General features: G+C 45.1%; 2 protein-coding genes across 2 annotated transcripts; one reads left to right on the top strand and one right to left on the bottom strand.

The window, feature by feature from the left end:
- Window positions 1-290: 290 nt before the first annotated feature.
- On the bottom strand, window positions 291-10,730 carry LOC119789418 (ribonucleoside-diphosphate reductase subunit M2). Its single transcript, XM_038294294.1, has 10 exons — window positions 10,502-10,730; window positions 10,330-10,398; window positions 2,203-2,346; window positions 1,879-1,995; window positions 1,660-1,793; window positions 1,488-1,582; window positions 1,279-1,412; window positions 1,093-1,197; window positions 892-1,005; window positions 291-618 (listed from the first exon to the last, which is right to left on the bottom strand). The coding sequence occupies exons 1-10, from the start codon at window positions 10,592-10,594 to the stop codon at window positions 466-468; spliced, it is 1,158 nt and encodes a 385-aa protein (XP_038150222.1). The 5' UTR covers window positions 10,595-10,730; the 3' UTR covers window positions 291-465.
- Window positions 3,071-8,893, top strand: LOC119789420. Its single transcript, XM_038294295.1, has 2 exons — window positions 3,071-4,278; window positions 8,573-8,893. The coding sequence occupies exons 1-2, from the start codon at window positions 3,829-3,831 to the stop codon at window positions 8,879-8,881; spliced, it is 759 nt and encodes a 252-aa protein (XP_038150223.1). The 5' UTR covers window positions 3,071-3,828; the 3' UTR covers window positions 8,882-8,893.
- Window positions 10,731-12,411: the final 1,681 nt, after the last annotated feature.

Raw genomic sequence — 12,411 nt, 5'->3', positions numbered from 1 at the left:
TTTTTAATGTCTTATGTATATTATTGACTGTTCTAAAACAGAGGGAAGTAGACAGCACCCTGTTGTCCTCCATAAACAGGAGAGCTTAAATGTTCTCTTGAAGAGAATGAAGCGTCTCTCTTCCTCCCTGCTCATTTAAATTTAACCAGAGAGGAAAGTCTTAGAAAAGCTGATGTGATGAAGAGTCGAGACATTATCCTTCACATGTGAATGTGTTTTATTAAAAAAAACATATATAAAATCTAGAAAAGCAAAAAAAACCGGAATCCATAAATGTTCATTTATGAATGTCTGTGCAAATCCCCCTGACCCAGACAGTTCGGGTGTAACATGAGGTTTGTGTTTCCATGGCAACATCAGGTAAGCTGCAGCTCTCCGATTTGCCAGTGCCATCAATCTGGTTGGATCCTGTGAACAGCAGCTCATTGTGGAGCCTTCAGATGTTCCCAGGTCCAACCTGGAGGTTCAGAAGTCGGCGTCCAGTCTGAAGGTGTTGTCTGTGGGGCCCGACATGACGCCCATCCTCTGGTACTCTCCAACCCGCTTCTCAAAGAAGTTGGTCTTTCCCTCCAGAGAGATGTTCTCCATGAAGTCGAAGGGGTTCTCCACCCTGTAGATCTGCAGAGAAACAGGACAGGAGGTGAAATTTAGACTAATCTGAACAGAACCTTTCTAGGATCCTTCATTCTATGACCGAGAGGCTGCAGGCGTGTTCAGACAGGCGTCTGTGTCGCTCTGCTGCCGATCCTGACAGAACCACATGTTCCTGATCAGTTCCTGCAGCAGAGCTCAGCCCCCATCACTGGCTGAGGTCCGTACCCCTGCGCGGATCATCACCACACCCCCTGCAACCACCAGAACCCCCCCCCCCGACTCCGGTTGTGTCCGTACCTTGGAGAAGCCGAGCTCCAGCAGCAGCCTGTCGGCCACAAACTCGATGTACTGCTTCATCATGTCGCAGTTCATCCCGATCAGCTTGACGGGCAGAGCCTCAGTCAGGAACTCCTGCACAGAAACACAAGTTATGGTCAAACATGGCGGAACCAGAGAGCCCAGCGGCAGGAGGAAGCAGAACAGCGGCCGCCGCCCCACCTGCTCGATCGCCACGGCGTCCTTTATGATCTTGGTGACGGTTTCTTCCGACGGTTTGTTGACCAGATGCTTGAACATGAGACAGGCGAAGTCGCAGTGCAGACCCTGAACGCAGCACAGAGACAGTTAGAGCTGTACCGACCAGAACCGGACGGGTCGTGCAGAACGGCGCGGGCGGTCAGTCACCTCGTCTCTGCTGATGAGCTCGTTGCTGAAGGTCAGGCCGGGCATCAGGCCGCGTTTCTTCAGCCAGAAGATGGCGGCAAAGGAGCCAGAGAAGAAGATTCCCTCCACGGCGGCGAACGCCACCACACGCTCTCCTGAGAAATCAGACACCTGGTCAGCATCATCACCATCGTCAACAGCAGCGCTATGATGTCAGAGGGCGGGGTTACCGTAGTTGGCATTCTTGTTGCCGATCCAGTTGATGGCCCAGTCGGCCTTCTTCTTCACACATGGCAGAGTCTCGATGGCGTTGAACAGGTATTCCCTGAGGATCATTGAACACACAGTCAGAGAAGGCGGAGCTAGAGAGAGCTCCCAGTCAGCCCAGTTAGAGCAGCTCACCTCTCACTGGGATCCTTGATGTAGGTGTCGATCAGCAGGCTGTACATCTCTGAGTGGATGTTCTCCATGGCGATCTGGAAACCATAGAAACACCTGGCCTCTGTCACCTGCACCTCCTGGGTGAAGCGCTCCACCTGGTGGTCGAAAGAGGGAACAACCATGAGGAAAAGGGGTCCAGGATGGAGCCGCCTTCTAAAACACAATCTGCTGGTTCCTCACCAGGTTCTCGTTGACGATGCCGTCGCTGGCGGCGAAGAACGCCAAAACGTGAGAGATAAAATAGCGCTCATCTGATTTCAGAGACTCCCAGTGCTGCAGGTCTTTGGACAGATCCACCTGGACAGAGCAGACAGAGTTAACAAACTCAAAGCTCTTTAGTTAGCACGGAAGTGGCAGCATCATGCAATGGATTTATTGCATCAACACACTGAGGTGAAAATCAGCTACGACATTTAAATCTAATGATAACATTTTAGCTGCAGAGGGGATGGTAATCCTTAAAATATCCATTAAAAAGTTGCAGTCTGCGATTAGATGATTTACCTCCTCGGCCGTCCAGAAGGAAGCCTCCGCCTTCTTGTACATCTGCCAGATGTCGTGGTACTGGATGGGGAAGATGACGAAGCGCCGAGGGTTTTCCTTCAGCAGAGGCTCTTCCTCCGAGCTGCTCTTCTTAACATTTGTGGGCTGCAGAAGAAATATTTGACAATGTTTAATCTGTCAGAATTCACCCATGGTCATATAAAGGAGTGAATTTAAAAAACATGCCTTACATGCTCATCAAAAAACAATAAAGGAAGTGAGACCACACATTACAAGTTAGTCTCTTCCATCATTGCATCATCATCAATATGAACTCAGTGTGCTAAAAAAAAAAAAAAAAAAAAAATCAGCCCTTCCAAAAAAGTAAAAAAAAAAAAAAAGTTTCTCTTCCCATCCTGGAAGCTTTTTCAGTTCAAAATGTCAGAAATAGCGTTGAGTTCCAGGCTTTATACAGCAACCCTAACAAAGTCTTGTTTTTGTTTAATTGGACTACTGTATAAAACCTTTAACTCAACGCTATTCCGGACATTTTGAATTTAAACTTTCCTGGATGGGAAGAGAAACATCTTCAAACTCGTGTAACCGGGTGGTCTAGTGGGTGTAAATTCCCACCCGTTTTGGGTCCTTGAACACATCACAGCTCCGTTTCTTTACCTTCACGTCTGCTTTACAGAATTGACAGGCTCATTAGCGTATATAGGCACCAGGTGTGCAAGCAAGCTATGAGAGTCGGCTTAGTTTGGTGTGCAGTAGATTCTTCTGAGCATTGGGAGCCGTGCTGCTACACAGAATTTGGATCTTGGTACTGCGCTGCTGGAAAAGTTTTCATGGAAGCGTCTGCATATATCCCTGTCTGAGGCTGATGAAGATTGCTGCTGTTGCTTATTATGCTCTCACCATTGAGACCCCTTTTTTTTGTTATGCTCTTGGTAAAAGGTTTTCTCTGGAGCTAGAGTTGCAGCACGGGCACTACAGAACCAGAACGACCATTTATTTATTTTATTAATAAGCTGATTGGGCGCAGCTCTATAGGACGCAACGTGAGATTCGTGTTCTTCTAAATTAATATAATCTTGTTTGATCTTGTGTGCTACTAACGTGGTTTGCAGTGTTTTCTAGAGTCTCAGATTGCTTCTTCTGTCACGGGTTCTTGTGCCTTATTGGATTTTAAAATAGAATAATAAAGTTGTCTTCCAATTGTAAAATAATCCATAAATAAAATATATAATTTGTATACTAAATCTGTTTCCTCATTTCAAGCCAGACTTACCTAGGTACATTTAATTGGGAGACCCTAGGCTACTTGATACTTTTAGTGGTCTACTAGTTGGTTTAGGGCCACGTCCTCGGTCACAATCCGGGTAATTCCCCCGTGTTACAATTTTCTGGCGTTGCTGGTAGGATCTGGCAGTTGGAACAGATAGTGTTTGTGTGTATAGATCCTTTTTTTTTTTTTCCTCTTCTTTCTTCTCTTGATTTTAATTGTGCTGGTTCTGTGGTGCTCTAGTAGAGATCCTTATAGATTTTTTTTTTTTGGGTGAGAGCATAATAGTGCAACAGTAAGCACATCGTGGGACCTAGCTGGATAGACGAAGCTGTGACCAAGGATCATCATTTCCTGGTGCGATGGATGAGGAACTTCAAGAACTCCGTGTTCGAGTCCAGCAGTTGGAGGCCGAAAGGAGCCGTCTGCAGCAGGAGAGGGATTCTGCATTAGCAAGTTCAAATCGACAGGATGATGTACAAGCTGGCCCAAGTACAAGTGGCACTCCGACGAACAGGGGGGCTGATCGCATAATCTACCTACCAAGAGAGAGAAAATGTCCAATCTTCAGAGGAACTCATGGTGTTGGGGTGGAGGACTGGATAGAAGAGGTTCGCACCAGTATGCGAGTCCGCCATGTTGGACCCACAGATCAGGCTGCTTTCATTTTTGACCATCTTGAAGGGGAAGCTCGAGATGAGATCAAATATAGGTCATCATCTGAACGTGAGGATCCAGAAACTGTTTTCACCATTTTAAAGGAACTGTATGGTTGCCAACAGTCGTATGTCTCATTACAGGAGGACTTCTTTTCACGGAGACAGTTAGATGGTGAATCTTTGCAGGAATTCTCTCATTCATTGTTTTGCTTAATGGACAAAGTTAAATCTAGTGCTCCCCATGCTGTGTTAAATGCAGACATTTTACTTCGTGATCAATTTATTCAGAATGTTAGTAGTTCTGACCTGCGTAGAGAGCTAAAACGTTATGCTCGTGATAATCCAAGGTGTACATTACTTGAGGTTAGAGCGGAGGCCATTATGTGGGAGCGTGAGGGTGGGGTGGAAAATAAAAGTAGGGTGGTCCCCTCCTTTTGTGCTGTACAGAGTGCCAGTGTGCCCCCTTCCTTAACTGACCCTCCTTCCAGTTGTGTTGCTTCTCAACTTGCTACTCTTAATTCAATTGTGCAAAAACAGCAGGAACAGTTGGATCAGATTACTCAATGTCTTGCAGCTATGCAGCAGGTTTCGGTGGCTAGGCCTCTCAGTCCTAGTAGTGTGATATGTCACAAATGTCAGCAGCCAGGCCACATTGCTCGGTATTGTACAGTTCGTGGCCGTTTTAAGCCCCCGTGTGCCAGTGGTACCCCTCAGGTCCAAGCCACCACTAGTTCTCAGTTGCAGGGAAACTAACTCCCCCTAGTGTTAGGAGCCAGACATTAGGAGGGGGTGGTCCAGGCTCAGAGGGTCCTCAAATGGATGAGGTGGCTGAGTGTTTAATTGCACCTTGCCCTGAAGTTACTGTGAAACTATCTGGAGTTCCAGTACAATGTATTCTTGACACTGGGTCTATGGTTTCTACCATTTCAGAGAGTTTCTTTAAAAAGCATTTTCCAGATAAGCTAAAGGCATGCCATTGGTTGGAGTTGAGAGCAGCAAATGGGTTGAGTATCCCTTACTTGGGCTATCTTGAGCCTGATATTGAGGTGTGTGGGGTAGTCATCCCCAGAAGAGGGATCCTTGTTGTTAGGGACCCTCCATGCCAAGCAAAGTTACCCCAGGTACCAGGCATAATTGGGATGAATATAATAAAAGCCCATTATCTTCAGCTATTTGACCAGCATGGCCCTGATTTGTTTAAACTCACTTCTGTTTTGGGGGCCCCTACTTCCTGGCTTCCTGCCTTTCAGCTATGTCAACAGGCTGAGAGTCAAAAAGACCAAATTCAAACCAGTGTTGCAAAGCTTCGTGGTAGAAGACCTGTTGTGGTCCCTGCAGGCACTACTAAATTTGTACCTGCCACTTGTTCAGCCATGTTGACGCAGGCTGGGGGCGCATTAATTGAGCCGTTAGATAGGTTTGGCTTACCTGAGGGTTTGTTGGTGTCTCCTTCCCTTCTACAGGTTTTTAGGGGCACTGTTTATGTCCCTGTGGTGAATGTAGGGGTATGTACCGTTTCACTAAAACCCCGTTGTGCTTTGGGTGTCGTGTCCCCTGTAGAAGTGGTCAGCTTACCGTCAGAATTGCAGGAAGTCCCTTGTGTACAGGAGCAAGTTGTGGCTGCAGTCAGATCTCATACTGCTCAGACTGGGTCGGTTGGAGAAAAGATAACGTCACTTAATCTCTCTATGCTGGATAGGGAAGAGCAGCATAAAGTGAGAGCGTTATTGCTAAAATACGAGTCTGTGTTCTCTGCTTTTGATGGCGACCTTGGGGTTACCAACTTGATCGAGCATACCATCCCACTGTTAGACACTGTTCCTGTACGGCAGCGGTATCGGCGTATCCCTCCATCTGAGTACGAAGCAGTTAAGTCACATATTAACCAGCTGCTGGCAACCCAGGTCATTCGTGAAAGCAGTAGCCCTTATGCCTCGCCAATTGTCCTGGTTCGAAAGAAGGACGGCAGTCTTCGCCTTTGTGTGGACTACAGACAGCTCAATAAAAAGACCAGAAAGGATGCTTTCCCATTGCCTCGAATAGAAGAAACATTGGACTCTCTATCGGGTGCTCGTTGGTTCACAACCATGGACCTTGCTTGTGGTTATAACCAGGTTCCAGTTGCAGAAAATGATCGCCCAAAAACTGCCTTCTGCACGCCGTTTGGCCTCTTTGAATTCAATCGAATGCCATTCGGGTTGTGCAATGCACCAGGAACTTTTCAACGTTTGATGGAGAGGATGTTTGGGGCTCAGCATGGTCAGTCACTCTTGTTATACCTGGATGATATTGTTGTGTTCTCTTCCAGTGTTGATCAACACCTGGCACGGCTCGAGGTGGTGTTAAGTCGTCTAAAACAAGAAGGACTGAAGGTCAAGTTGGAGAAATGTGACTTCTTCAAAAAGCAGGTTCAGTACCTGGGACATTGCATCTCTGAGGACGGTGTGGCCACAGATCCAGGCAAGATCGCAGCAGTGTCAAACTGGCCTCACCCTACCAATGTCTCAGAGCTCCGGTCCTTCCTTGGGTTTGCCAATTATTACCGGAGGTTTGTTGAAGGATTCTCTCAATTGGCTGGCCCCCTTCATCGCCTTGTTTCCAGACATCCTGCCTCGAAGACGCGTCGAGGACAAGGGAAACTATTGGAAGGAGCGTGGTCAGAAGACTGTGAAAGGAGCTTCCAGGAACTAAAGGCCAAGCTTGTAAGTGCTCCCACTCTTGCTTTTGCTGATTTCTCATTGCCCTTCATTTTAGAGGTAGACGCCAGCCACAGTGGGTTGGGAGCCGTGCTGTCGCAGGAGCAGAGTGGACGGGTACGACCAATTGCATATGCCAGCCGCAGCTTGCATGCTGCTGAGAAAAGTTACAGCTCCATGAAACTTGAGATGTTGGCCATGAAGTGGGCCATGACTGAAAAGTTCAAAGAGTACCTGTGGGGCCACCGATGTGTCGTCTGGACTGACAATAACCCATTGAGCCATTTGGACACTGCCAAACTGGGGGCCACGGAGCATCGGTGGGTTGCTGAACTTTCTGCATTTGACTATACAGTCAGGTATCGTCCAGGTCGTGTGAATAAGAATGCTGATGCCCTCTCAAGACAATCAATAAATGGGGACCGAATACAACTACAGCACCACCTCCCTGGGACAGCAGTTCCAGAAATCTGTGAGAGGGCTGGTGGGCTACAGGAGGATGCAGCCCAGTTGGCAATTATTGCCCTTCCATCTCGCAGCAGAGAAGATCTGTGCATACTTCAAGGAGCTGATCCAGCCATTTCAGCCTTCCTGGACTTTTGGCAGCAACAAAGGGTGCCGAGCCGGGCTGAAAAGGAGCGTTTGGGGCCAGGCGCACGTGGACTTCTGAAACAGTGGGACCGAATTGTCCAGAAGGAAGGCGTCTTGTACCGGCGCACGTGGAGACCAGATGGTGGAGAAGAAGTTTTTCAGGTTCTTCTCCCACAGAGTTTAAAAACAGAGATGTTTCTGGCCGGGAGTGGACAAAGATGTAAAGGATTGGTGCGAACAGTGTGAGAGGTGTACCCTTGCTAAGAACACCCAGCCAAGAGTTCGAGCCCCTATGGGTCACCTTCTCGCTTCAAGACCAAATCAGCTGTTGGCCATTGATTTCACACTTCTGGAACCAGCCCGTGATGGAAGGGAGCTGGTGATGGTGATGACAGATGTATTTTCAAAGTTCACCCAAGCTGTCCCAACACGTGATCAGAAAGCAACAACTGTGGCAAAGGTTCTGGTTCGTGAGTGGTTCTACCGTTTTGGGGTGCCGGCCCGTATCCACTCGGATCAGGGGAGGAACTTTGAAAGTGTCCTGGTACAACAGCTATGTGAGTTGTATGGAGTGCAGAAGAGTCGCACTACACCCTACCATCCACAGGGAAATGGACAATGTGAAAGGTTCAATCGAACTATGTTCAATCTGCTTCGTTCCCTAGCACCAGAGGAAAAACGAAATTGGCCAGAACATCTCCCACAGCTTGTCTTCTATTACAACACCACTGCCCATCAGTCGACTGGTGAATCACCTCACTTCCTCATGTTTGGACAAGAGCCCCACCTGCCAGTGGACTTTCTGCTTGGCCATCTTCCTGAGCCCACAGGATCTAAAGTTTGTGATTGGGTGGCAGAGCACAGGAGGCGTCTAAATATGGCCATTGACGTTGTTAAAGGCAGAGTGGAGTTGGCAGCCCACAGGAGAAAAGTGAGACATGATGAAAAGGTCACCTGCGAGCCACTGGAAGTTGGGCAAAGAGTGTATCTGCGTGATGTTGGCCCAGGGCGCCGAAAGATCCAGGATGCATGGGGCTCCACGGTGTACCAGGTCGTGAAAGCACCAAGTTCCGACGGTGTGGTCTATTCAATTGCTCCTGTTGACAAGCTCCATCTGGTTAGACAAGTACATCGTACCTCTATAAAGCCTGCCCTGTCGATCACGGAGACCTGCAATGATTGGTCACAGCAGGCACCTGAGGAGAACATTGATGAGGATGATGTGGCGTCTGGATCTTGGTTGGTGCTCCGAGAGACTGGCAGTAATGCAGCCATGCCATTGGTACAAGAACCATCAGATATCCCTACAGTTCGGACGCCTGTTGAAGTGCCACAGTCTCCACAAACCTCTCAAAGCAGTAGGGTTGGGCCTAGAAGATCAACTCGTAAAACTGCTGGAAAACACTCCAATCCCCATCGTCTCCCAGTACCTGCAAGGAATGAAGATAGTGGGGCTGCTGCTTCTCTGATCCCTGGTGCCAGCAGCTTAGCTACAGCCATTTTTCGGCCTTGGTCCTAGACTTTATCGTTGGGCCACCGATCCATAGAGGGGGGGTAGGATGTAACCGGGTGGTCTAGTGGGTGTAAATTCCCACCCGTTTTGGGTCCTTGAACACATCACAGCTCCGTTTCTTTACCTTCACGTCTGCTTTACAGAATTGACAGGCTCATTAGCGTATATAGGCACCAGGTGTGCAAGCAAGCTATGAGAGTCGGCTTAGTTTGGTGTGCAGTAGATTCTTCTGAGCATTGGGAGCCGTGCTGCTACACAGAATTTGGATCTTGGTACTGCGCTGCTGGAAAAGTTTTCATGGAAGCGTCTGCATATATCCCTGTCTGAGGCTGATGAAGGTACATTGTTTTCTTTTATTTCTGTATTTCCTGTATAATGGTCCGCAGACACTTTATTGTTTTTTTTGGTTGTTACAGATTGCTGCTGTTGCTTATTATGCTCTCACCATTGAGACCCCTTTTTTTTGTTATGCTCTTGGTAAAAGGTTTTCTCTGGAGCTAGAGTTGCAGCACGGGCACTACAGAACCAGAACGACCATTTATTTATTTTATTAATAAGCTGATTGGGCGCAGCTCTATAGGACGCAACGTGAGATTCGTGTTCTTCTAAATTAATATAATCTTGTTTGATCTTGTGTGCTACTAACGTGGTTTGCAGTGTTTTCTAGAGTCTCAGATTGCTTCTTCTGTCACGGGTTCTTGTGCCTTATTGGATTTTAAAATAGAATAATAAAGTTGTCTTCCAATTGTAAAATAATCCATAAATAAAATATATAATTTGTATACTAAATCTGTTTCCTCATTTCAAGCCAGACTTACCTAGGTACATTTAATTGGGAGACCCTAGGCTACTTGATACTTTTAGTGGTCTACTAGTTGGTTTAGGGCCACGTCCTCGGTCACAATCCGGGTAATTCCCCCGTGTTACACTCGGAAACAAAGTCCAGTGGATTGCTTAAATTTCTTGTCATGACTATGAACTGGACGGCTGAGAATCTTCACCAGCATATTAAATCAGTATTAAACTGCACCCGATCTAAAAAGGAAAAAAAAAATTATCAAAATATCTGCAATATCTTTTAAAGGAAGGAGTATATCTGCTCCTAAATAAATCTAATTAGACTTCATGCACTTGAAATAAGATTAAAAACCTTCCTTAACCAAATAAAGCTCATTAGGTTGCTTTAAAGTGAACTTGGAGGTTTTTTTTTCCAACAAACCAATGAAGAAGACAGTGAATGCAATTGAAGGATCGCTGCAGTGAGCAGCTGCTGATCACAGCCTGTTGGCGCCACTTCCTCCACTTTTAGGCGCCACAATCAGCGGCTCTTCCTCCGTTTAAAACCCTCCACCGTCCCACTAACATTAGGAAACCCTGCCTGGCACTTTTTTTTCCAGAACTCACCGAGGATTCACTGAAGATCTTCCGGGCCGTTTTGGACGCCAGAACCCGGGTGCCGTTCAGACTCGGAGGCTGAATAGAAACAAATAAAATAATTAAAATGTTGGAAAACGGAACAGGCGGGTTATTTTATAAAGTAATGATGTTTCAAGGTGGAGGTGGAAGAATTTCTCACCGTGTTTTCTTTGTCCAGACTCAGGTCGCTCATCTGGCCGCTGAGATTCTGCTGGTTCTTCACAGAGAGAGGGGAGCGCGCGGACAGCATCATCACTGCTTCGGTTTCACACAAAACGAACGATAAAGAGAAAAAAACAAGGAAATAAAAACCTTAGAAAAAGGGCTAAAAGACCAGAAAGCTAAACTAAAAGCAGCAGAGACAGACGGAGAGCGAAGTATGAAGCTCCTTCTGTCTTTTTCTCTCCTTTTATTGGAATCTTCCCGCTAGAACTGACTGGCCAATAGCAGCAGATCACGTGACCACCCTTTTAACAACTCAGCCAATCACAGCCGCTTCCTGCTCCACCATTGTGCGGGACATTCAAACCTGAAAAGTTACGAAACTGCTAAATAATTGATGTTATAAAACTATTTAACGGGCGCTTATGAAACATCGAAAGTTTAAATTGAATTTTTATTTTATATTAAACACTATATCTACTGGAATCATAATGTCAAAGTATGTTTTTTCAACATAGATTCCTAAATGCAAACTGCATTTTTATTCACAATAAAATTACTATAAAAAATCTTTTAAGCGATTAAAACCAACAGTTGTATTAATGTCCTCTAATAAGAGGTTAAAAACTCACATATATATTATAAGGGAAGCGTTGTGGGGTTGAAAAGGGATTTTATATTATATTATTACAGCTGTGTTAAAAAAAAGATTTGCGTTGAAAAGGACAACCTGACATATAAAACACTAATGCATGTCAACCTCGATACGTCATAAGTCTATATAATAGTGAGATTTGTTTTACTTTTCTTTAGTCTTTTTGTTCAGCTGCCGCGCTTTTTCCTTTTGTTTATGTCACCAAAAGGGATCGTCAACGATGCTGTTAGCGCGAAAACTGGTTTTATTCAGAAAAAAAACACATAACTCATTAAAAAACACCAGTTACGTAATGTTTTTTATCATTTAATCAGTTGATTTAGCTTGAAACCGGGAAATGTCTTACAATGAAATGAGACGTTCCATAAATTAATCGATTTTGTTAATGATTAGTTTGACAAACAAAGGTTTGGATGATGAATAGTTTTATATTTATTTACTGTGTTGGAGTACGGATGCTTTTACCTTCCATTAAACTCGGTTTTCGGGCTTGAATCAAACCTTTTATAAGGATTTTCCCTCTAAAACTTCCAGATGTTAAATCCCTCTTCCCTCGCAGCTGACGGGGGCGGTCTGCCTGGCAACTGTATCCAGGTTACCGCCAGGGACGGCCGCTTACTGGCTGCTTTGGAGGAACGTTTGCCACCTAGCGGCCTGGAGGAGTGCTACTCTCTGTACCAGAGGGAAATGTTTATTTTATACTACACGTTTTTCCTCATTTGCATTCTACTTTTTAAAAATAGTTACAAGCGCAGCAGATATATTTTTAATCTTGTCTGAAAAAAAAACAAAAAAACAAATCCATCTTCAACTTCTATAAAAAAAAGGAACCCCATGAGTGTCATAAAAACCAGGGAACTGTTTTAAAATTATCTTTAAATTATGATTCTAAGGGAAGTAAAAAAATAAAAATAAATTATCAGAAGACCTCAAATGTTTTATTTGAAATTGTAGAGAAAGTAATTTACTGGTGTCCTACATGTTTTACTATATATATATATATTTATTGAAGCAGCTTTTAGACGTTTGCTTTCAGAAAAGTTTAAATATAAATTTAATTAATAACTTAATTGAATTAATAAGCCTAATTAATCAAATAAATTTAAATATAAAAATCTACATGATAACTACTATATTTCAACATTAGCTTATCAGAAAGATAATGGAAACAAACTAAATAGGAAGAAGGTTAAAAGGCTTTACAGGTTAGCCTGTTATCAAACAGAGGCCCTCATCTGAACCCCTGCTGTGAA

The sequence above is a fragment of the Cyprinodon tularosa genome, unplaced genomic scaffold (genome assembly GCF_016077235.1).
Source record: "Cyprinodon tularosa strain WSP-4 unplaced genomic scaffold, ASM1607723v1 ctg338, whole genome shotgun sequence".
NCBI lineage: Eukaryota > Metazoa > Chordata > Actinopteri > Cyprinodontiformes > Cyprinodontidae > Cyprinodon > Cyprinodon tularosa.
The sequence above is the reverse complement of the archived record's forward strand: the minus strand, read 5'-3'. Positions and strand labels throughout refer to the sequence as shown.